The sequence below is a fragment of the Hylobates moloch genome, unplaced genomic scaffold (genome assembly GCF_009828535.3).
Source record: "Hylobates moloch isolate HMO894 unplaced genomic scaffold, HMol_V3 SCAFFOLD_1, whole genome shotgun sequence".
Taxonomy (NCBI): Eukaryota; Metazoa; Chordata; class Mammalia; order Primates; family Hylobatidae; genus Hylobates; species Hylobates moloch.
The window spans coordinates 77,299,398-77,322,390 of record NW_026652276.1 but is presented as its reverse complement, the minus strand read 5'-3'; the positions used below and the strand labels follow the sequence as shown (position 1 = coordinate 77,322,390).

At 35.7% G+C, this 22,993-nt stretch overlaps 1 protein-coding gene across 5 annotated transcripts in view; it reads left to right on the top strand.

Moving 5' to 3' along the window:
• SCN2A (sodium voltage-gated channel alpha subunit 2) overlaps window positions 1-22,993 on the top strand; it is a 195,908-nt gene that overhangs the window by 91,793 nt on the left and 81,122 nt on the right. For 4 of the 5 annotated variants that reach the window (XM_058441550.1, XM_032755543.2, XM_032755544.2 and 1 more), the window contains 6 exons: window positions 7,520-7,837; window positions 8,765-8,883; window positions 19,596-19,685; window positions 20,414-20,542; window positions 21,100-21,191; window positions 22,070-22,342. In XM_058441550.1, coding sequence (XP_058297533.1) covers window positions 7,571-7,837; window positions 8,765-8,883; window positions 19,596-19,685; window positions 20,414-20,542; window positions 21,100-21,191; window positions 22,070-22,342 — 970 coding nt within the window. In that variant the 5' untranslated portion in view covers window positions 7,520-7,570. Of the gene's footprint in view, window positions 1-5,800; window positions 5,882-7,519; window positions 7,838-8,764; window positions 8,884-19,595; window positions 19,686-20,413; window positions 20,543-21,099; window positions 21,192-22,069; window positions 22,343-22,993 lie in introns of those variants that run through there. The other variant, XM_032755539.2, reaches the window with a different exon arrangement.

Below are 22,993 nucleotides of genomic sequence, written 5' to 3'. Positions count from 1 at the left end.
TCTCTGTTTCTACTCTACAGCAGAAAAACATGTAAGTCTGGTTGTTTAGAACTTTCTCCCCATTATGGAAATTGTTAGTTACAGAAATGGGCTAGTGGATTCAGGTTAAAAAGAGAAGGATACATATACATATGTGAGTGTGTGTGTACATATGTGTGTGTGTGCATATATACAAATATATATCACAGCAAGTAACAATCAAAAAGTTGATAAGAAAATAGACTTGAACCTATGAAATAAGAAAGCTAGAATATCTGAAAAATAAATATTCAAATAATATTTAGCAGATCTTTTATTGGTTTATGTTTACATTACTGTAATGTACCAAAGAACCCAAAAAACTACAATCATAGAACAGAACTTAAAAGACCACCTCCAGAAAAAAAGACTTTCCTTAGTGTTTCTCAGCTTTCTTAATTCCTGGGCACAAAATTTTGTAAGTCTTTGAGCACTTATCCACAACCACTAATTACAGTATAAACTAATATAAAATTATGTCTTCATCTATGAAATTTAATAAGCCATTTTCTTAGTATAAATTTATCTCTAGAGCATGTATTATTAATGTGGATCTTTGCAGAAAAAAATTGTGGTACAACGTTTATTACTACATATCTGTATTTTTTTAAATTGTCTTGTCTTTCGTATAATTTTTTGCTGATGTCATCATGTGTAATAACATGATTTTTAAAATTTTAATTTAGAAAAAATATATTCCTCTTGTATAAATGAGAAAACTAAAGGAAAAGAGTATTGAAAGGAAAACATTATAGAAATATCAGAATTTAGAATCCCAATTCTTAACATTTTTTATTTTTTGACTACTTCAAATAATATTGTTTGCCTTTCTCATTATTCATAGGTCTTCCAAATATAGTGTCTGGCCTTAAAAGTTGTAACACAAAATCTTCTGTCTGAAATGTAGTACAACTGAATGAAATTTAAAACCTTCAAGTAATGTATGTCGTATAGAACTCTCATAAAATATCAGTATGATGTGATAACAAAGGTCAGAACAAATGGAAGAAAAACTAATGTATGATTTCTGAAAACCTTATCCTGGGAAATGAGAAACAGACTATAATTCTTTACTTAAATCTACATTACACAAAAGTATCTTTCATGTGAAAATATATTCAGTTGTTGTTCATTTGATGTTTTTTATGTTTTGGCAAAACATTTTGTGTTCACCCTTTTAAATATTCCAAGACACACTCACTGGCTAGAATCAATGGGAGAGAAAGAGGTGACTCTACAACTAATATAATGTTAAGGAAACTGCACATATCTTGGTATGTTTCTGATAGTGCATATTTCCAGAAAATGTCTTAAGCATTGCATAATTGTTAGAAACATGGAATCTGCAGGCAGCAAGCATGAGTTCCACATCTGACCCTACTCTTTCCAGTTGTGAGAACTTACTTGTATTTTAAACTACTGAATTTCGGGATGCCTCTGTTTATTCATGTTTCTTTATTTTTTAAATTGACAATAGTTGTACATATTCATGGGGTACATAGTGATATTTCAATACATATAACATATACTGATCAGATCAGGGTTATTAGCACATCCATCATCTCAAACATTTAGCATTTCTTTGTATTGGGAACATTAAATATCCTCCTCCTACCTATTTGAAATTCTGTAGTATTGTGAAGTATAGTCATCCTACAGTGGTATAGAAGCTATAACTTATTTCTCCTGTCTAGCTGTAATTTTGTATCCTTTAACAAATCTCTCTCTATCCTCCCCAGCCTCTAGTATCCTTTGTTCTATTTTTTACTTCTTCCTCATGTTTTAAAGGGAGATGATTACAGCATCTATTTCATTAGGTTGCTATAAGGAATAGATGGTTTCATAGCTCTTAAAATAGTGCTTGACAAAAGTAGGTACTATGTGTAGATTTTTATTAAAAAAAGTAGATACTATGTGCTACTATTATGACTAATCTCCTCCCAAAAATATGTTTGGTAAATCATTTCATAAATTTGTTTATTCTTAATTTATTTTGAATTAGAATCATTTGTATAACAAGTTGGTATATTGCTGAGCACATTTGTAAAGTAAGACCTGAATATGGATTTGATAATTGAAGCTGACGCTCACCATAGAGATTTATGAACTACTGTGTGCTTGATTGCAGCAGGACAACTTACTATGGGGAAGGAGTCTTATAAGTATCTTGCCTGGCCAGTATACATGGAAGTTGGTACACATGGAAGATATACCATACGTATATGTCCCGATATTGATAATGTTACTTTCCAAAAGTGGAGGCACTGCAAATATGATGAGTATGTGACTAGAGCATGCACTTGTTTGTTCTTTCTGTCCAGCATTAATTTCCCCCTTATTCCAGTAATAGTAACTCAACTCTGCTCTTTTGTAATTTCCTGGTGGTTTTTTTTTCTTTTTTTTTTTTTTTTGAGACTGAGTTTCACTCTGTTGCCCAGGCTGGAGTGCCGTGGCATGATCTTGGCTTACTGCAAACTCCGCCTCCTGGGTTCAAGCGATTCTCCTGCCTCAGCCTCCCCAGTAGCTGGGATTACAGGTGCCCATCACCATGCCCGGCTAGTTTTTTGTATTTTTAGTAGAGATGGGGTTTCCTCATGTTGGCCAGGCTGGTCTTGATCTCCTGGCCTCAAGTAATCTGCCTGCTTCGGCCTCCCAAAGTGCTTGGATTATAGACATAAACCACCGCACTTGGGATTGCAGGCATGAGCCACCAGGACTTGTCTGTCGTTCCTTCCTTCCTTCCTTCTTTCCTCCCTCCCTCCTTCCCTGTCTCTCTCTCTCTTTTTTCTTTCTTTCTTTCTTTCTTTCTTCTTTCTTTCTTTCTTTCTTTCTTTCTTTCTTTCTTTCTTTCTTTCTTTCTTTCTTTCTTCTTTCTTTCCCTCTCTTTTCTCTCTTTCTCTTTCTTCTTTCTTTCTTTCCCTCTTTCTTTCTTTCTTTCTTCTTTCTTTCCTTTCTTTCCCTCTTTCTTTCTTTCTTCTTTCTTTCCTTTCTTTCCCTCTTTCTTTTTTTTCTTTCTTTGTTTCTTTCTTTCTTCTTTCTTTCTTTTCCTCTCTTTCTTTCTTTCCTTCCTTCTTTCTTTCTTTTCTTTCTTTCCTTTCTTTCTTTCTTTCTTTCTTTCTTTCTTTCTTTCTTCTTTCTTTCTTTCCCTCTCTCTTTCTTTCCTTCCTTCCTTCCTTCCTTCTTTCTTTCTTTTTCTCTCTCTTTCTTTCTTCTTTTTCTTTCCCTCTCTCTTTCCTTCCTTCCTTTCTTTCTTTCCTCTCTTTCTTTCTTTCTCTCTTTCCTTCCTTTGTCTTGCTCCATCTCCCAGACTGGAGTGCAGTGGTGTGATCATAGCTCACTGCAGCCTCAAATGCCTGGTCTCAAGGATCCTTCTGCCCTGATCTCCAAAAATGCTGGGATTACAAGCAAAAGCAACCTTCCCAGCTCCAACTCCACTTTTGAGAGATGCTTCTGTACCACAACGATTACCCAGACTACTCACAGGTTTCAAGTGAGGACTCTTCCGTGTTTCAAGGGTAGAGCATGTGGCTTAGGAGCGGCCAATCAAAGATGGCATTACCTTGGACAGAGTAATTACTTCAGGATGGGCATGTGACCCACTAGGTGTCAGTGAGATGCAATGAGTTTTTCTGAGTCTTTCTTCCCACTGAATTGAGGTCGGGAAGGTTGGGAGGCTAGAGCTGCTACAGCATCTAGCTGTAGGGAAGCTATGGCTAAGGGAAGAATCTTTAGGAAACCTATTACTATGAAAGTCAGAACAAAAGGATACAGCATAACTATGAGCTGGAAACATCAGCTGAGCTCTTGAATCATCATATGCCTAATACTAGCCCTGGACAAACCATGAACCAATAAACTCCGGTCTTTATTTATTTTTTACTTCAACTAGTTTGAGACATCTTTTTCTCTTACAATCAAAAGTTATCTGCTAAAGTGACTAAAATATTATTTTGGGCTACATCTTCCCCTTGCTCATTTCCAACAAACACATTTTCTTTTTTTCTCCAAATCCTTTATTTTAGATTCAGGGGATACCTGTGCAGGTTTGTTATGATGGTGTATTGCATGATGCCAAAGTTTGAGGGTACGATTGAACCCGCCACCCAGGTAGCAAGCATAGTACCCAATAGGTAGTTTTTCAACACTTGCTTCCCCCACCCTATACCCTCTTATAGTCCACAGTGTCTCTTGTTCCCATGCTTATGTCCATATGTACCCAATGTTTAGCTCCCACTTATAAGTGAGAAGATATGGTATTTTGTTTTCTGTTTCTGCCCAATAAATACATTTTCCAATGAAAATGATGAAGACAGAAAGTATGAAATATATTGATTTAACAATTAGAACTGTTCTAAGTATAATTGATGCCGGTGCCTGTTTTCTTTTTATGATTGAGTAATGATCACAAATTTTTGCTATCAGATTTTGAGTTTGAATCCTGCCTGTATGATCTTAGGAGACTTTTCCTAATCTCAGTGTATGTCCTTACTTCAGTTTGCAAATAAGGATAGTGAAAGCATTTATCCAATAGGGTTGTGTGGAAGATGAAATAATACAGTGCAAACATCTTAGCCAAGTGACTGGCACTTAGTAAGTCCTCAAATCTTCACTATGATATTAATTGAAAGCCTAGCATTTAGAATTTCACTGGTTTATCAATTCTTTTTTCTGGTTGCTTTTTAGTAACTTAAATCAGAGATAATTAAGACTGGTTTCTCATTGGGTTAATATTTTTTCTGGGGAGAGTTAACTTGTGTGGCACAGGCCATCTCTTTATTGAATTAGCAAAGAACTACATTGGATTTCAGATTATCTGGGGCTGAGGCGAATATCAAATCCTACTGTATGTCTGTAGTTTCTAGGCTACAAGCCTACATACAGTAATTGCTGTTTAATATGAATTTTTGTTTTTAACCCTTACATGTTGTAAGGGTTAATTGCTGCTTAATATGAGTTTTTATTTTTAACCCTTACATGTTGTAAGGGTTAATTGCTGCTTAATATGAGTTTTTATTTTTAACCGTTCCCTATTTACAGTCATGCTTTGCTTAAGGACAAAGATATATTCTGAGAAATGTGTCATTAGGTGATTTTTGTCGCTGTGTGTACCTCATAGAGTGTATGTAAAACCTAGATGGTAGAGCCTATTACACAACTAGGCTACATGGTATAGCCTATTGTTCCTAGGCTACAAACCTATACTGGATGTTACTGTACTGAATACTACAGGCAATTGTAACACAGTGGTATTTGTGTATCTAAACACATCTAAACATAGACAAGATACAGTAAAAAATATGGTATTATAATCTTATGTGACCACTGTCATATATGTGATCTGTCATTCACCAAAAATGCTATCAAGCAGTGCACTACTGTTCTTTCTCTTTACTTTAAAGTTGAATTCTTTATATTGATTGAATGACTTTCTGACATAGCAAATAAAAAGCATGAGGAGAAGCATTATCAGTTAACAAAATTAACACTTAAAATCAGCAAAATTTTAATGTTTCGTTCCAAGAAAAGCCTGTGGAAGATCGGTTCCACAACTGAAAGCTTGGGGCTGCTTCAGACATCTGTCTGTGTGTACGCTGTGAAGGTGTTTCTCTTCACAGTTCCCCGCCCTCTAGTGGTAGTTACAATAATGCCATTTTGTAGTCCCTGTACAGGAAATGCCTCTTCTTACTTCAGTTACCAGAATCCTTTTACAGGAAGTTAGGTGTGGTCTTTGAAGGAGAATTAAAAAAAAAAAAAAAAAAAAAAAAGAATTTTTTTTTTTTTAAAGCATGATGGAATTTTAGCTGCAGTCTTCTTGGTGCCAGCTTATCAATCCCAAACTCTGGGTGTAAAAGATTCTACAGGGGTAATGTTTTAATATTCTTATTATGCTTATTCTCTGTGATGCTTCTCTACCTTTACAGTAGTAGAATCCTTGGGGAAATCTGCAGAGGGACCACTTTCATTTTGAAGCTGCTGGCTGCATGTTTTAGCATGTCTCTTCTGTTAGAGAATCCAGGCATGGCAGTTTCCTCCCCCAGCGTGCAAGGACCATCTTCATGCCTATGTCTGTCGCTAGGCATGAGGGTCTCTAGGGATGGGTGAGAAAAATGAGGGATGTTTTGGAGGCACTATAATACTGGGGAGGGCAGTCTGCTAGCTGGTAGCTGAAAGGTCCTGGTTTACTTCAACATTTTTTTTTAAATAAAACTGTGCAGTAGTTTTTGTTATTTTAGGTTTCCCTCTGTTTTATCCGGTGTATGCTGCAGAAGTGAACTGCATAACACATTTCACTCTTAGAAAATGCATTTCATATATTTAAATGGCAACTCTGACTCCTATAGTATGGGGGTGAAATAGATTGATTTTTTGAAAAGATGGAAAAAATAGATTAAGTGCCATTTAGGAGTCAAGATGTTGATTGTATTGTTTCAAATAGCATAGAAACTCCTGCCGCTGGTTCAGAGGTAACATTTGGAATGACTGATGTGCTCTTTTGAGTTATCTACTTTAATCTAGTGAAATATGATTTGAATACCAGTAAAAATCTATTTAGGTTATTACAAAGACTCATATAATAAGAGTTTGCTTGAAAAGATAAACTATCATAAACTTATTATTTTTTCTCAAGTCCAAATTCTGATATGGACACTAAGACTGTGATGCTACGTTTTTGTGAAATGGGCATAATTTGAGGAAATTGGCTATCTCTACAGTGTTTCCTAAGGTACTGCAAATGTGTTAATTTAAGAAGCAATTACACTAGCTAGCAGCAGGTTGCTAAGCCAGGGGGTCCGAGCTACAGACCTCTGATGTGGATGACTTCCTGCCTGGTTTGGCAGGAGCTGGGTCCCTTCCTGTGCAGCTTCCGAGCAGTTCCAAACACAACCAGGCATCTTCTGCTCCTTCCCACTCCCTTTCTTTCAAGTAGGATCTACCTATGTTTCCATAGCCTGGCATTTAAGGATTTCCAGAGCTTTTTACCCAGTGAATTGACTTGGAATAAACTCTTAAATGTGATAAAGTGAGCCAAAGGGCACGTGGAAAGACTTGGAGAGATACGTTCAAGATCCTCAGCCCAGGTTCTCCAATTTAGTGTGATGTTTCATCTCTTGTTTTGGATCTCTGCTATTTTTTCAGAAAGAATGCTGAAAAAGATGGCTGCCAAAATATTCACACAAGTGAAACAGCAGGCACAAACCAGTATCCTCCATTTCTGAGCTCTGAATTACATATTTTCCCACAAGTAGCACAATCACTTAAAACATTTTGGGAGTGAGAGATTAGATTACCTCATAGACACCTACTGAATGTGAAAGATAGATCTCCATGTGAGCAAATGGATGCATATATGAGATTCCCTGAATACCAAATACAGCTTTCTCTGAAAATATTATAGCTATCTGGGTTTCTACGCTGTATCTCAGTACTCAGTGTCATGTAACTGACACAATCACCTTTTATTCTAATGGTCATTGCTTTTTTTCCCTCCCTGTTTCTGTAGCACTTTCTTATGCAAGGAGCTAAACAGTGATTAAAGGAGCAGGATGAAAAGATGGCACAGTCAGTGCTGGTACCGCCAGGACCTGACAGCTTCCGCTTCTTTACCAGGGAATCCCTTGCTGCTATTGAACAACGCATTGCAGAAGAGAAAGCTAAGAGACCCAAACAGGAACGCAAGGATGAGGATGATGAAAATGGCCCAAAGCCAAACAGTGACTTGGAAGCAGGAAAATCTCTTCCATTTATTTATGGAGACATTCCTCCAGAGATGGTGTCAGTGCCCCTGGAGGATCTGGACCCCTACTATATCAATAAGAAAGTGAGTTCTTAGTCAAGTTGCCTTCACTGCCTATTTACTAATTGGTTCTGGGCTAGTCCCAGGAATGATGGTGAAGAAGGCTTGCCTCCTTCCCTCTGTCTAAAGTATCACTAAGATGCTGGATGGGCCTGACCGTGTAATGGACCAATGATCCTAGAAGTCTTTTGGAAGCACTCATTTGAACCTGCATTTGTGAGACAGGCAGAAAACTGGTGAGGCATCCTCCAGCGCGGGAATTAAGGAAGGACAAAAGCCTATTCACCTTCTTGAATACAAATTATATGCTTAAACCAGTGTAAATTGACCCTGATTCCCTAATAATGTTGAGAAGCAAAACCTGTAAACTAGGAGTCTATTTAAATTTTATTTTTTATATTTGCAGGAGTAGTATCTAAATTCCTCTTTATAGTCTCTAGCTCTCCATAAGTCACTTTCATCTTCAGTGGGCTTAATTATTCCTTTATACCATACTTTCTCCTTTCTATTGCTCTCCACGGAAGAAATAATAGCAGGTGACTTGTAGGTGCCAAATAAGATTCTGAGCAAAGAACACACCTGGAAAACCTTGAAGTTCTCATGAGAAAATTTTCTAACCAAAAAAAAAAAAATCAAAGCCTCAATTTTGTGCTTTATGTGAATTATAAATGTGGTTTTAAAATACTTACATTAAAACTTGATAAAGATGCTAAGAATTCCTATGGCATTGATCACAAATTTTCTTAATAATCCTCATGTAATTTATCAAATTTAGGAAAGTTTATAGTGCTCAGAAAAAAAGGCATCTATCTTCATGTCATATGCTGGTAGTTATTATGTTATACACTATTTTACAGGGCAATATTTATAAATAATGGCTTTACTTTTCTCTTAAAATATTCTTAATATATATTCTAAGTTTTATTTTATGTGTTGTGTTTTCTTTTTCAGACGTTTATAGTATTGAATAAAGGGAAAGCAATCTCTCGATTCAGTGCCACCCCTGCCCTTTACATTTTAACTCCCTTCAACCCTATTAGAAAATTAGCTATTAAGATTTTGGTACATTCATATCCTTTTTCAAATCGTCACTTAATATGATTTTCTTCTTTGACCAAGTTATTGGGCTACACATTTTCCAAAATATCTGTGGTTGGCAATGTTATGTGTTCTTTCTTTTTCTTTCCTTTTACTCAATAGTTAGCATGTTGCAAAATGAGATCACAGGTAAGTGAATTACTTTTCCCCGTCTTCTAAGTGTTTCTTCTCTACGCAACTCACTATTACTTCTTTCTTCTTTTTTCTTCTCCCTTATGAATTGCTTGCCACATCCAAGCCTTTCTCATTAATTTTGACCATATTACCAGGCTCTCCTCCTGTAAGTCTTCAATTGACAATGTTAGGTAAGGGAGTAAACTCCATGAGCTAATTTTCTTTACTGCTTTTACATTTGGAAAATAAGTATACATAATCTGAATTACAATTTTATATGTTTTTGATCTGAATTTTATGACTTTCTTCTATTTTAGCATTTAAAAGCTTTGAGTTAGTAAGCATTTACAATTGTGTCTGTAAGTATAACACCCTTTCAAATACTTTTCCAAATTTGTTTCCCAACAGCCTTCCTATTGATCTTCTACTTTCTATTCTTTTCCTTTCTTTTTCTTTTTATCACTTGTTCCTGTGTTTTATTCAAGTCACAAATCTTGCTACAATTATCCCTCTCCAAAGGATTAATGTCTATCTATCCATGTACATTCTCGTTTTATTTTTTATACTCCTTATTGAAGCACCTGCTTTCCAAAAATGAGATTGATGACATCTTGGTGGTAGATGGCAATTTGATTGATTCTTTGAAATTAAATAGAGTAGTTGGAAATGAGAGGTTTTATTCTAGGCCAGAAACAAGTCTTGTTGACAGCCAGTCTTGGGAATGCCAATGAAGCAAAGGCTTGGATGACTGAAGCTGTGTGAGGCAGGGGCATTTACAGGAAGAACACAGAAGTCATGGGAGGAGGAGTGATATGCTTCAGGAATCAGAGGTAAGGCAGAGGAACTGAAATTAAGCAAAGCCTCAGATTAGGACAGCATGTTATTTCTTCTTTAGAAAGAATCGTTTCTTGGAATTCCATGATATGGTTAGCCCAGGTCCTGGTATTAAGGCTTTCAGTATAAATATTCTTCACCTTTAGCAGGCCTAGAAAATATTTGAATTAGATAAGGTACAGAATTAAATTAAGTAGGAAATTCACGAAATGAGATAAGCCTGGTACAGGGTACTTACGTCATTTCTAGGTGGAGGGGATGTAAAGCATGTCCCTAGACTTGCCTCCCAGTATGGTAAATGCTGTCTTTAGAAGCATAACATTCTGTAAAGTCTCCTTTTAACCTCTAGGTTGTTCCTCTTCCCCAGTTTAGGTGGATATCAACATCTTTTATTTGATGTTTATGTTTCATGTTTTAAGATTTCCTAGTTTCTTGTCATTACCTTAAGCAATAATGTTTTCCTACCTCTCTCTGTTTTCCAAACAAGAGAACCCAGTAGCATGTGGAGAAAAAGATGTCTTTGAGTTAGCATTAGAAATGAATAATAAAGTTGGAATTTATATTTGGGTCTCATGATTATAAATTATGATGTTATTATGTTTCAAGCATTTGTAATCTGTGCAGTGAGTAAATCTCTGCAAAAACTATTCATTATATATTTTAAAATAATTGTATGTTCCTTATGCAAATGTAATTTATGTATAAAATTACATGAAAAATTCTAGTCTAGAACTAGACTTCTGTTCCTAGTAGACATTGGGAAAATATGCATTAAATAAATAAGTGACTAGTAAGTCAGAGATTAGAGAATCAGACGGGAAACAAGTGAAAAAATAAGTTTGAATGGATCAGAAAAAATCTTTCTTGTCATGCATCTGAATGATGAGATGGAGTTAAGAGAACTCAATATATTTGTTTTTTACAAAAGCAGATTTTTGTTTTAAAACTTTTGCAATAGACCATGGAAAATCTCATGAAAACTATTGTCCCCACTTGAAAAAAAAAAAGTCCTAGGAGATTATGAATGCCCATTTAAAACTCCCTGGAAAAGAGACTCCTGGTGGTAGAGGGTAAGGGCAGTTTAAGAAATTCTGATCAGAGAATCTGAGTACTAAGGACACAGTTTGTGCCAGGACCTCTCTAGATATCCAGATACAACTTGAATCTGTGGGCTTGTGTTTGCTTCCTGGGAGAAAGAACTCACCCTCCAGAGGCTGAAGTCACTGGGAGGCCTGAGGTGATGCAGGTTGAAATGTGAAGCCAGCCAGGCAAATCTATTAAGGTATGCCAAGCTGAGCTGTTGATTCTCTGAGAAGTTTACAGATGGCTTAGAGTCACAAATTTATTCCAATGTAGAAAATTAGATTTTAAAAAGTCTCTAATTTCCTGGCTTAAAGTGTTATATTTCAGATGTCTCACCTTGGAGCAGAGATGTAACAAAAGGCAGTGAGGCTAATAGTCTAAGATACATGAATCCTTCCACATTTTGGTGATGCTGGTGCAATTGATCAAATAGCCTAGTAAACTTAGAGGCATATAGGTACTGTAGTTAGTAACTGATTTTCACAGTAATTTTGTCCTTTATTCCTCATGTTGCAAACCCTAGACCCAAATCCTGATTTTCTGACTTCAAGTACAGTGTCGTTTACTGTAAGTTAAAAATTCTTGGAGAGATGGTCATGGTTGTTTGGCTACAGTTGGGAGGTCATTGTGTATTTGTTACCACTAGTTTATAAACCAACAAAAAGCCAATCATGCTAAATAAGTTTGTATTTTAAATTTGGACTAATACCTCTCTTTCCAACAAAAAGCTTGACTTGTTTCTCCAAGAGCTGTTGTTATCTATTAGGAGCTATTTTGTGTCAAATTAGCTTTTTTAAAAATTTATTTTGGCTGATTGAGAAATTATGCTTGTGGTATTTTTACCAGGGTGCATTTTGAAAACTGAAAATTCTTTTGATGTGCCTAGTGTCTTATTTGATATTTAAATAAAACATGATTTATTTTCTAGATAACAAACAAGTTAAAAATAATCTATGTTCCTAAAGTTCCCTACCAAGGTTTTAAATGTGTTTCCTGTCAGCTTTTATTATTTTAAGTTAATATATGCACATTCCTCTAATTTATTTTGCATTTGTTACTCGTTTGTTCATTTGCAAGTACTTACTGAGTATCTACCATGTGGTAGATATTCTTGTGAGCACTGGGATGCAACATTGAACAAAATGAAGCTCCTACTCTCATGTGGTTACATTCATGTGAGTGTGTGTGTGTGTTTGGAAGAAGAAAGACAATAAACAAGTACGTCGATTGGGAGCTAGTAGTAAGTGTTACTAAGAAAAATAAATTAGTGTCAAAGGGAGGAGTGACAAGGTGTTGTTTTAGATTGTATGGCCAGTAAAATCTTTTCTGAAAAGGTACCAATTGAGCAGAGATCCGAAGGAAGCAAAGGAGTGAGACATGGGAATCTAGGGGTAAAGTCAGTTCAAGGAGAACAGCAAGTATGAATGTAAAGTCTGAAGGTGGGGGTGCAACTAGTATGTTTAAAAATCAGCAAGGAGACCTGAGTGGCTGGAGCACAGTGGGAAAGGCAGGAAGCGAGGAGATGACATCAGTGGGAGTGAAGGTCAGGGGCTAAAGTTGTAGGTGAGGTGCAGTGGGTCATTGTGAGGACACCACATTTACTCTGAATGAGACTCCAGGAGGGTTTTCAGTAGCAGGGTATCATGACCTGACTCACATATTTAAAAGATCACTCTGGCTGCTTCATGGAGAAGAGACTGCATAAGGGGAAAGAATGGAAGCAAGGAGACCGGGACTGACGGTCATTATGAAGGCAAGAGAGCATGGTGGCTTGGACTATGGTGGAAACAATAAGGATGGTAAAATGTCATCAGATTTTGAGGTATTTTGCAGAAGAGCTGACAAGATTTGCTGAGCAATTGGTTATGGGGTATAGGGGGAAGGGAGGGACTAAGGATGATTCCAAGCATTTAGTCTGGTCAAGAAAGAAAAATGGAGTTGTGTTGACTGAGCTTGGGGCAACTTGAGTGAACCAGTTTTGTGGGTAAGATCAAGAGCTTGGTTTTGAACATGTTATGTTTGAGACACCTAATTAGACATCGTTGGAGGAGTGGAGGAGTTAGGTGGCTGTGCAAATCTGGAGTTCAGAAAAGGGCTGGGCTGGAGGTGTTCGACTTTGGGAGCTGTCAGTGTACAGCTGGTATTTAAAATCATGACATGGGACTAGGCTGCCAAAGAGCTGAGACCCTCCCTCCAAATCACACTAGTAATGCTGAACTACCTATCATTTGAAAATGGTAGGAAAATGGAAAACATAGGTTTTGGTATCAGAAAATGTAGATTCAAACCCTATCTCTAAAATTTACCTTTTAGCTATATGACCTTAGTCCAAGTTACTCCAATTCTTTCGAATCTCAGTTTCTCTATCTGTAAAATTATAATCACAGTTTAGACATTAATAATAATAAAATGTATGACAAGTATCTAGCACCAGATCCCATGCTAGTACTTAGTAGGTACTCAATAAAGGGTATCTATGACTGTAATCGCTAAAATTCTAGCAGCAACTGCTGTAAGATTAGCAAAAAGGAAACTCTCATATTGCTTAAGGAATTGCACAAAGAACTTTATAGAAATCCCTACTCTGACTCTGCAAACAAAATCTTTATATAGCACCAGAGTTTAGACCTGCAAGTGACCCAAACAACGTGGCCAGTCCTGTCTCATTTTGTAGATGAGTTCACTGAAACCAAGAGATGTTTAGTTTTTTCTAAGGCTACATTTTCTATCAGTGGCAGAGCTAAAACTTCAGACCAGGTTTTTTGATTCTCGGCTCTTTGCATTTTGCATCCAACAGAAAACAAATGATTTTTAAACCCTCGGATTTAATATATGTGGGACATTGCCAGTGTTCTTGTTTTATGCATTTCAAAGGTGCTTCTTAGTTGCTCCAACTTACTAATTCATTAATTGGTGTCTATACCAAGATATATAATATCATAGTTTTCCATGAAAAGAAATATACAGGTTTATGTGAAAGCAGATGACACAATTTCTCTTTCTTTTGTTTTCAATGCTCATATGTTATCATTTAGTTATCTACTGGCCAATAGGAGTTTGTTCATATTAAAATTAAACAATCCAATAGTTAACACTGTAAATGTGACATTTACTCAATTTTTCTGCTGGCTCAGAAATATGCACTGGTATGTAGAAAGAGACCTATTCTATTTTACTTCAAATTATCCATTTTTACATTAGAAAACCTCTAACATCAGGCTATCTTCTACTTCTAGCTTATATATATAGGTTAAAAACTCCTCTGCAACTTCTTTGGATATTATACATTATTACAAAGTCTCTGAACAGAGAATAATGTCTTTTCCTTCCTGTATAATAACAAAGAAATTTCCTATAATTTTATACTCAATAAATGAGTTATTAATGGTAATAAACTAATAATTATTATCTTAGTGGATAATGACTGTATACTGTAAGAAAAGTATTATCCACATTTATATAAGCAAACTGAGCCTCAAAGAATTAAACAAATTGCTGAAGCCCACATGGCTGGTAAGAGATGTATCCGATCCATGGTTCATTGCTCTAAATCTCATGGTGCTTCATCCTCCCTCCATGGAGACAGGGGTGGACGTGCCAGTGTTATGATGATCCAGGCTCCATGTCAAGGACTACTTAAACAATTTTCAGTAAAAACTTGAAGAAGTGTTTCTCATCATATATACACAGGAAATATTTTACATTTGCCAACTCACAGGTTAGTATCAATCAATAGGTTTACCCACTTTTATTTATACCTGGCATAAAGGAATTAATAGATTACAAAACATCTTTGTCCCCTGATATTATGTAAGGTTTATCTGCCTCTACTTTATTTTATATTGCAACATTCTTAAAACAATATTGTTCCAGGATACATGGTTCTTTTGAAAAATGTACTCTACTTTATGACTTGGATTATATATTTAAAAAATAGTATAGGATGTATGCATTTTGCTACTAGTTGGAGCCTTTTGAAATCTGCCTTGATGTGGAGTTTCTATGCTTTTTTGATGCATGGCATCACCAATGCAAAATCCATACCCACATTAAATACTTTTGTATTTGAGTTTGTTGTTTTGTTTTTTTTTTTTAGATGGAGTCTCACTCTGTCGCCCAGACTGGAGTGCAGTGGTACGATCTCGGCTCACTGCAAGCTCTGCCTCCTGGGTTCACACCATTCTCCTGCCTCAGCCTCCCGAGTAGCTGGGACTACAGGCACCTGCCACCATGCCCGGCTAACTTTTTGTATTTTTGGTAGAGACGGGGTTTCACCGTGTTAGCCAGGATGGTCTCGATCTCCTGACCTTGTGATCCGCCCACCTTGGCCTCCCAAAGTGCTGGGATTACAGGCGTGCGCCACCGTGCCCAGCTGTATTTGAGTATTTTTAAGATCATCTGAAACTATTTCAGTCATTCACCAGAATCCAGGAATTTGTAAAGTATGTGACAGATGAAATAAATTAACAATGATTTAGAAACTTAATGAATTTTAAACCTTTCTATTTAGAGATACCTATGAAACCACAAGTGTAAAAACTTGACCCTAGTTATCTACTATTTTTCTATTAAAAGTAAAATTGTTCTTTTTGTGTGCCAGAATTTTTAACTTAAGTGTATACTTTTATTAAAATGATAGCCATGAAATAAGGAAAATGCCGGTTTTTGACTTATTATCAGTAACTAATTGGAAAATAATTATTTCTCTTGTTAATTAATATTGAAATATATATTTTACTTTATTATATATAACTAAACTATACCACTATAAAGAGTAAGTTTTTAAGTGTCATAAAACCATTGCCAAGTCCATTATGCAGCATAATCACATAAGGCCGTTAATTTCCACCTTATACTTATCCTATATTTTACCCTCAAAAACTGTAGAAACTTGTGTAAACAATATGTATATATATTTCAGACAGAGTCTCACTCTGTCACCCAGGCTGGAGTGCAATGGCGTGATCTCAGCTCACTGCTACCTCTGCCTCCTGGGTTCAAGTGATTCCCCTGCTTCAGCCTCCTGATTAGCTGGGATTACAGGCATCTGTTACCACGCCTGGCTAATTTTTGCATTTTTAGTAGAGACAGAGTTTCCCCATTTTACCCAGGCTGGTCTCAAACTCCTAACCTCAAGTGATCTGCCCGCCTCGGCCTCCTGAAATGCTAAGATTATAGGCGAGAGCCATGGCACCTGGCCAACAATATATTTGAAGACAAACTTTATGCTGTATTTTTAAATAATTTATCAAAAATTATTTTTAAAAACTCCATTTAGTAACAAATGAATTGCAAAATTAATTTCATTCAGTAGTCAACTGACACTATGTGAAATAGCAAGGCTATAATGGTGAATAATATAGACATGATTCCTGTCCTCATGATGCTTAGAGAGTAGTTGAGAAGATCATCATTAAAATTTGTCATTAGAGGAATAATATAAGGGCTGCAGGGGTATATAACTGGTAGTAGATCAATCTGAGTACTAAAGAAAAAGAGAGGTAACATTTCCATGACCCTAAAGTCAGAAACAGCATATAAAACATTCATAACATTTGACAACCTAAAATAATTACAGTATTATCCAAATGGGGAAAATGCAGTGAAGAGAAAAGAAAATGAAACTGGAGAAGTAGACAGGGGTCAGACCTCCTAGCATCTTGACTCTATGTTAAGACATTTGATCATCATCCTAAGAGTAATAGAAAGCTACCAAAACGATTCATATTACATTTACAATGGTCATTTTAGCACAGAATGCAGAATGGATTAAATGGAGCCAAACATGAATTTGGAAAGATCAGTTTAGAGGAGACTGCAATAATCTAGATGGACTATTATTAGATTTGATGCTAGTCTTGACAGACACTTGGACCATGCAGTGATATGGGGATGGAAAAAAGTAACTGAATCCAGAGATAGCAGGCAGAATTGACAATATTTGATGGTTAATTAGATGTGAACGTTTAAGGAGAGACAGCAATCTAAGATTTCTCATAGGTCTCTGGCTATATTATGCACATTTTATAAGACACAGAGATGTCAAAGGAGTAAGTAATTAGCAGAAGTGGAGGGGTAGATTAAAAGATACTTTTCAAAAGTTCAGTTTTAGAATTCAAAATTTGAAGTGTTGATAAGATATGTAAGTACAGATGTCATATGGACAATCAAGAATGTGGAATTCAGAAGAGAGGTCTTACTTGGAGAGAAGTATCTGAGAATGGTGGTACATAATGGTTATGTTTGTTGAGCAATATTTGTTGAGCAATGTTTGTTGATGGACTACACTAGGATGAGGAGAGTAGAAGAGAGGTAGGTGGCTTACATACCTTATGTCTTTCTTTTCAAAAAGAAAAATGCCACATTTCAAAGAATACAGAGAGATTGGTGCCCTGAGGCATGAAGAAGCCAGGCAATTGGAACCTCCTGAAAGCAGAGGGAAGATAACTTAATGCTAAGGGGAGGAACCATCCTTGTTGAATGCTGCTCAGAAAGCATGTCAAATATAAACTCAAATTATCCTTTTGTTTTTAGTGACAAAACGTGAAGATGTTGCCATCTTTAGAAAGAAAAGCTGGTAGGCTGAATATGTGATAGATACATAAGAAAAGGGAAGATAAACAGCTCTTTCAAAAAGTTTGGCCATGATATGGAAAAGGGAGATAGGGCTGTAAGTAGTTAAGGAGAGTTGTGAGTCATAGGAGAGAAATATCCTTTCCCCTATGCCAGGACATAAGGGAGACATAAGCAAGTTTGTGTCGATGGGAAAAAGCCAGGAAGGTGGGAGCCATTAAGGATAAGAAAAGAGAGAGATAAGAGATTGCTGAAGTCTTCTGGAAGGGGGAAGGTGTCCAGAATACGGGTGGAGGGATTGGAAACTTCCCCACTATAGCAGGAAGGAGGAAAGGATTAGTCTCAATGTGGAGAAATTTGTTGATTTGGGAGTGAGAAGTGGAGGCGGGGCATTATGATGCTATCTCTTCTCTATAAAGTAGAAAATAAGTTTTCAGCTTGAAATGGAGCCAGAAGAAAGAAGAGGGTTGGAAGTTGGAGGAAAGTGGAGAATATCTGAAATTTTTCTTTGCAGAGAGTGGGAGATGGAGCCTAGTGGGAAAATGCAGGACTGTGTTGAGGACCACTGAGGTTTGAGACCATAAATTTAGAATGGTGCCAATATGCCACGGGGTGTTATTTTTCCCCAGCAGAGCTCAGCAGACCTACAGGCACAAGGGTCCCTCTAGTTTTATATACCAATAGCAAGTCATTCTTTATTTAATTTAGTTTTTTGTTTGTTTTAGCAATAAAGAAAAATTAAGTTTCTTTGAAATGGTATTTTGTGTGTGTGTGTGTTCTCTAGATTATAGTGCCCTCACGTGGCTGATGCACATCATTTACTTATGAGTGTTTTCATATGGATGAAAAAACTGGGAATTAAGCATCTGCCTTACAGCACAGCTACTAAACTTAAAAAATAATAATACTATTATTGTTTTGACTAAAACCAGTACTAGATGCAAATTAACTTTCTTTCTAGATCAACACAACATTGTCCAGTTGTAATAGTGTTGATATTTCATTATGTGTAAGTAATGTGATGATTTATAGTAAAAACATTGGGAGTGAGAAAAGATATGAAGAGCACGTATTTCCTCTCTGGAATTTTTATAATTGTGTCCAGATTCACGTTGATAAAGAGTGCCGCTTTACATAATGGCAACTAAATCTTTATTGTGCTTTTTATTAAATATGAAAGTCATTGCTATTATCTGAGTACTGAATATTTTCTTAAACAGTTGTTTTGGTTTTTGTCTTTTGCTGTTTTTTAATGTCAAGGAAAGTGAAGGGCATTGGCTATACCTGCAAAGACAAAGTGGGATAGGGTGAAACCAACCCAATATTTGTAATAAACTGTGTTCTGTATGATCCAGGAAGCAATTTATTGAGCATCTATTATGCACTAGGGCCATTAAGTTGCAGGAGACTTACATATTTTAATGAATTTGATCTTCATAGCAATCCTGTTAAATGATTACTTTTTCTTACTTTATAACCAAATCAATTGAGATTCAGGGAACTTAATAAGTAATTTTGCCTTAATTACAAACCCCAGAAATGCCAGTGCTAACACCCGCCATCTTCTCTCATAGTTCAATAGTTCAGGATTTTATGAGCAGTTACAGTATATTATATACTCCGTTTAGAAAGGACCTTATTATAAGACATTCCACCAGGGTAACTTTTAGAATGATGTTATAATACATTTAATTAATTACTTGAATTGTCTTGTTGAATTTTTGCCAGGGTTTACATACATGCTGAACTTGCAGTTTTAATGTTCAGTTGAGTCTGTCATTAAGAAAATTTAAGTTGATAAATTATTCACTGATGAACTAATTTCTGTGCATTTAATTTTTTTAATTACTAAAAGTACCCAAATAGCCTCAAAATAGTTGATGGCTTGGCCTGAAGACAAGATCTAAATATGAGGTTGTTGAGTTATAGAAATGGCAAAAAAAAGGTCAATGATAGAATAATAAGCAACAAAATAATAATAAGCACTAAAGTTTTAAACTTCATGGTGGTGAAGGCACGGTATTGCATGAAAGTAAGATTTTTCCATTGAACTTTGTCTTCCTTGACGATATTCTTCTACTTTATTCAATATGCTCATTATGTGCACGATTCTTACCAACTGTGTATTCATGACCATGAGTAACCCTCCAGACTGGACAAAGAATGTGGAGTAAGTATAAATATTTTTCAATATTGACCTCCCTTTATGCTTCATATTGTGCTTTTAACACCTTGAGACCTCCTCAATTTCTTTAACAAATCATGCTAGCTACTGTTAACCAGACCCTGATTCAAATTCATTTCTATCACTAAATGTCTTCTAGGACAAAGCTTGTAGTGGGCTCACTCAGTTGTGTAAATTACCACAGTAGTTTGACTGCCATTATCTGCAGCCCTTTATCTTCTTTGTGAGTCTTATGCTCTTGAAGATCACCAGTGATTTACTAATATCTACTGATAAAAAGTATACCTAGTTTTTATGTTCCTTTTTTAATGACTATCACAGTTCTATGTGTTACTAGTATATATTTGATGGATTTTAATGGTGCGTATTTTATAAAATACAAATGCTTCAATCATTTTTGGATTAATACCTATTTGCTCAAATCAGACTGAATGCCAGTGTATTTCAGATTATGTCTTCATATAGCGCCACATTATTTGGATCCTTTAAATTAATTAATGTGGAAAATGCAATATTCATTTATTTACAGTCAATGAGAATGCCTTTTGGAATTTAATGTTTCTTTTTTGACTTAAGCCCCACCTAAACTCTATATCATAGGGAGACCAACATGGAAGTGTCTAATTTTTGTTTGCTGTTTATGTCATCTTTAAGATATGTACATGTAAATTAACCACTAGATTTTTAATGTGAGCTTGGCTATTTTCTCTCAGGTATACCTTTACAGGAATTTATACTTTTGAATCACTTATTAAAATACTTGCAAGGGGCTTTTGTTTAGAAGATTTCACATTTTTACGGGATCCATGGAATTGGTTGGATTTCACAGTCATTACTTTTGCGTAAGTATCTTAATACATTTTCTATCCTGGAAGAGTAAATCACTGGTGGGAGCCTATACTATATTTTCCTTGGTGGCTTGCCTTGACAGACCAAGCATTTTTCTTAATAATCATATTTTTCTTCCAATCAAATTATCCAGTTTGGAGAAATTAGGAACTATCATAGTAAATTACATGGCTTTGGTTTCAATTAGCACTGTAAAGTAATAAAGTTTCCCAAATAACAGAGATTATGATTGATGACAATGCCATTTTCCTCTTAATTGGGAAATCTGATGGCGACACTCATGAAATTAAAAAGGTATTGATGAAAGACCAAGGTAGACATAGATTTCCCTAAATTCTGAATAACTCTGATTTAATTCTACAGGTATGTAACAGAATTTGTAAACCTAGGCAATGTTTCAGCTCTTCGAACTTTCAGAGTCTTGAGAGCTTTGAAAACTATTTCTGTAATTCCAGGTAAGAAGAAAATGGTATAAGGTGGTAGGCCCCTTATATCTCCAACTGTTTCTTGTGTTCTGTCATTGTGTTTGTGTGTGAACCCCTTATTACAGATATGTGACAGAGTTTGTGGACCTGGGCAATGTCTCAGCGTTGAGAACATTCAGAGTTCTCCGAGCATTGAAAACAATTTCAGTCATTCCAGGTGAGAGCTAGGTTAAACACCGAGGCTGACTTTAGCTACAGTGGTGCTACAATCACAGCTTTTGTGCAGAAGCCTTGTTGCTAGTTGCATATTGCAAATAAATATGTAAAAAAGCAAGAATTGGTACATCATTTTTTGGATGGATTTGATTCTTTGCTTTTTACTTGTTGCTTTATTTAAAACTATTCTAAATCAGCCTTTGAGTTTAACAAGTGTTGCATGAGGCATTTGCAGTAACAGGCTACATGGTTTGCATCCTATAACATCAAGCTTTCCGCATAGAACTAAACTATGAGACATTCAGATTGATGCAAATTTGACAATTTAGGCCTAAAACTGGCAATCTTTTAAGCTGCAGATAAATGAAAGAGCAAGGGATAGCATGAGTGCTGCATGGGGCTCAGATTTCAGATGTCTTCCTTTTTTTAACCCATACTCAAGCTTGCAGAATTCACAGATATATAACCTCATAATTCATCGACTTCAAGATTTCTTACTACCCTATTCACATAGACTTTTCTAAAACCAATAAGGGGTTAGGGAGTAAGACATCTGCAAATAAAAGCAAAATATTTACACAAGGTTGATGTTTAAGCATGAATAACAAAATCATTCTTTTGCTCTAAGGAGTGTTTGGAAATACACATTTGGTTCATTTCCATTCACAGTTTTCTAATGAACATACAAGTTCTGCTTTCATTCATTTTCACCAGCTAGCAGGCTTTTCATGAAAATGTTATTCAATCACAAACATTAAACTAATATTGTTGGCATTCTGCATGACATTTTTATTTTCCAGGACAAGCTCATGATATTTTTGCCGGTAAAATAGCTGTTGAGTAGTATATTTAAATTCCTCCTTCTGATTTTATTTGTAGGCCTGAAGACCATTGTGGGGGCCCTGATCCAGTCAGTGAAGAAGCTTTCTGATGTCATGATCTTGACTGTGTTCTGTCTAAGCGTGTTTGCGCTCATAGGATTACAGTTGTTCATGGGCAACCTACGAAATAAATGTTTGCAATGGCCTCCAGATAATTCTTCCTTTGAAATAAATATCACTTCCTTCTTTAACAATTCATTGGATGGGAATGGTACTACTTTCAATAGGACAGTGAGCATGTTTAACTGGGATGAATATATTGAGGATAAAAGTAAGATATACTCTATAAACCATTAACTTGTTTAGTTCTCTAAATATTAAATATTATATATAATGGAAATTATCTCAATTTAGATGTGAACCGAGTGACTTAGACTAATTTAAGATGATTTACTACGTATAAAAGAGATATCAAATGATACCTTACTCTTTTTTTCTTATCTGTCCATTGATATAGTAAAAGTTCTCATTTGAAAATGTGTTGTCTTATACTCATGTTGAAAGTAATTTCATATTATTCCATATTAAAAAATGTTTATTTGGTAGGCATTAATCAGGTATTTTCAGTCGTTTTAAGAAATAAATCAGTAGTTTGAACTATTCAGTGTATTCCACTGAAATGTGTTAAGAAGACTGAGGGGAAATAATTTGGCCCTATTTGGTTGATGCAACATATGTATTGAGTATATATGCTGTATCTGAAAATAGAGAAACCATTCATCAAGATGAAATAAGAATTTGTGTGCTTCTCAGAAGCTTAAGTAACCCTGATTTAGCCATTCACTTACTCATATTCTAATTAGTCCCTTTAGTGTCATCATTGTATTGTAGTTACCAGTTTAGTTTGATTATATTTAAGGTATGAACATCAGAATAAGCTTATGCCATATACTTCAGCATGATTTCTTAACATTGAGCCCAG